Source organism: Fonticula alba, assembly GCF_000388065.1.
Source record: "Fonticula alba strain ATCC 38817 unplaced genomic scaffold supercont2.8, whole genome shotgun sequence".
NCBI lineage: Eukaryota > Rotosphaerida > Fonticulaceae > Fonticula > Fonticula alba.
In genome coordinates, this window is record NW_009242978.1 from 728981 (window position 1) to 731259 (window position 2279).

Consider the following 2279-nt stretch of genomic DNA (forward strand, 5'->3'; position numbering starts at 1 on the left):
ATGTGAGTTCGGCGGACAAGCAGCGGGGGGAAGGGCACCAAGCAAAATACAAAAAAGAGAGCGAGACACGGGGAGCCGGGGGCCGGGGGAGGGAAGCGGCACGGGCGAAAGCCCGAGAGGGCACACGCGCCAGTGCCGGCGCTCGCTGGGCCATGCCGGTGTAGATCGCCACGGGCGCGCACCTGGTTCGGATCGCCGGAATGTGCGCAATCGCAGGGAGGCTCGTCCGACTCGTCGCCCGAGCTGTGGCCAGGGTCAAAGCCATCGTGCAGGTCCTCCTCGTAAAAGGCATCCTCCTCGTCATCAAGGAAGTCATCCTCGTCGGAGAAGGCGTCGACCACCAGGCCGGCGGGCTCGGGCTCGGGCTCGGCGAAGGTCACGCGCGGGCGGCCAGCCGCTGCATGGCTGCCAGCTCCATGGCCGCCGCCATCGGCACCGGTGCCGGCGCCGCTGCTGTTGCCGCCGCTGCCGGCCCCGGCCCCGGCCCCGGCATTGGCCAAGATCGATACCGGCTCATGGGGTGCGCCGGTCAGATCGATCGGCTGCTCGGGGGCCGGGCGTCCAGCCGGCACGACGATCAACGGCGACTGGGATGTGTACGGAGTCGATCCCTCGGACTGGTCGGAGGAAGCGTGGGGGGACAGCGACATCCTGGGCAGGCAAGGATGCCGGGGAGGCGCTGCAAGGGGGGGGAGGGGGGGGGGAGCGAGGGGGGTGGAGGCTGCGCTCGACTGGCGTGCCTCGGGCGCCCGGGGGCCAGAAGGGCTGGGAGTGGAGGGAGTGAAGACGGCGGCGCCCGCCGGTGGATCTCGCGAGGCGCGGCTCGCCGGCCGGAGGGGGGCGAAGCGCCGGGGAGAAGGGCGTGGGGGGGTGGCGAGCACGAAGGGGGAGCGGGCGTGTGTGCGTGTGTGTGGGTGTGCCGCCGTGCGTGCGTGCGTGCGTGCGTGCGAGAGGAGGGCCAAAGGCGTGAAGGAGCGGGATGCCCCGGGCCGCAGGGCTGCCCGGCCCGGAGCGTGATCCCTGAAGAAGGACGCGCTGGACAGCCTCGAGCGTGTGCGCAGGGGGCGCGCCTGCGCCGGGCCCGGCTGGGGCGGCCCCCGGCAGGGCGGCAGACCGAGCGAGGCCCGCGCCTCCTGCGCCCCATCGCCGGCGGATGGGCGGCTCGAGTGCCGTCTAGAACCGGTGAACATGGAGCACTCCCTGGGCCGGAGGGGATTTCGCCGAATCGCTCCCCGCCGCCCCCGCCTCCCGAGGGGCAAGGGTGGCCACCACGGGCGCGCACAGCCAGCCATCGGAACGGGCAATCGTGCGAACACCGGCGTGCGCCGGCGGAGCCAGCGTTGGGGGTTCGTACTCGCCCCCGGCCCCCCCCCCCCCCCGCCGCCGCTGGGCGTTTGGCCAGCCGGCTGGTCCCTGGGGCCGCCCCGCCCCCCCCCTTCCCCTCCTCCGGCGGTAATGAGGGCCTGGGGCCATCCGCGCATGTCGCGGCTATTGAACATGTCTGGGGGCCGCCCGCGCGCAGGGAGGGCGCGGGCGGCCCACACATCGGGGCCTCGCCCTCTTCTCCCGGCCTCTCGGCCCGGCCGTCGAGCCCTCCCTTGAGGCCGTGATGCCCGGGGGGTGGGGGCGCGGGGGGGGGGGGGGGGGCAAAAACATGGGAACTCCATACCGGAGGACCGGGGGAGAACTGCGTGTGTCATTAGAGACCAACGCGGGGGCGGGGGGGGGGGGGGGCGCCCCAACCGGGGGCCCCACGGCGGGCGGGCGCGCCCGGCCCCGGAGGGGGGACCGGCCACCGGGAAAATGCGGCGGGAACGCGGCCCGGGAAAAAAAAGATCAGGGCCCGTCATACATCGCCCCTCTCCCCCGGACATAGCTGGGGCGACACGCGCGCGCGCGCGCGCACGGGACCCCTCCCGCCCCACCGCCCCCGGCGCTGCACGGGAAGACCGCAGCGCCCATGGCGACCCCGGTGCCAGTGCCACCGGATCCTTGGCACGTCCCGCCCGCCGCGCCTCCCCGCCGGCGGCCTCCCTCGGCCGGACGCCCCCGGCGGGGGTTTCACCCCAACATGGGCATCGGCGCGGCCCGCGCGCACGATCGCCCGTGCCGACACCCCGCCCCGGGATGCGGATGCCGGCGACCACAAGGGGCCGGGGGGCCCGGGGTGTGTGTGTGTGTGTGCCCCCCCCCTGAGGTTCCGGCGCTCCGCGGTCCCGAACGGTCAAGAGCCGCCCCCCGCCCGAGGCGCACGGTCCTTGGCTTCCCGGCCTGTCCGC

At 74.9% G+C, this 2279-nt stretch overlaps 1 protein-coding gene across 1 annotated transcript in view; it reads right to left on the reverse strand.

Annotated features, from left to right (window-relative positions):
- Nucleotides 1-650, reverse strand: part of H696_04816 (hypothetical protein) — a gene marked incomplete at both ends in the record, with an annotated part of 11670 nt that extends 11020 nt beyond the window's left edge. The window contains one exon of the mRNA XM_009498681.1: nt 127-650. Coding sequence (XP_009496956.1) covers nt 127-650 — 524 coding nt within the window. The remainder of the gene's footprint in view (nt 1-126) is intronic.
- Nucleotides 651-2279: the final 1629 nt, after the last annotated feature.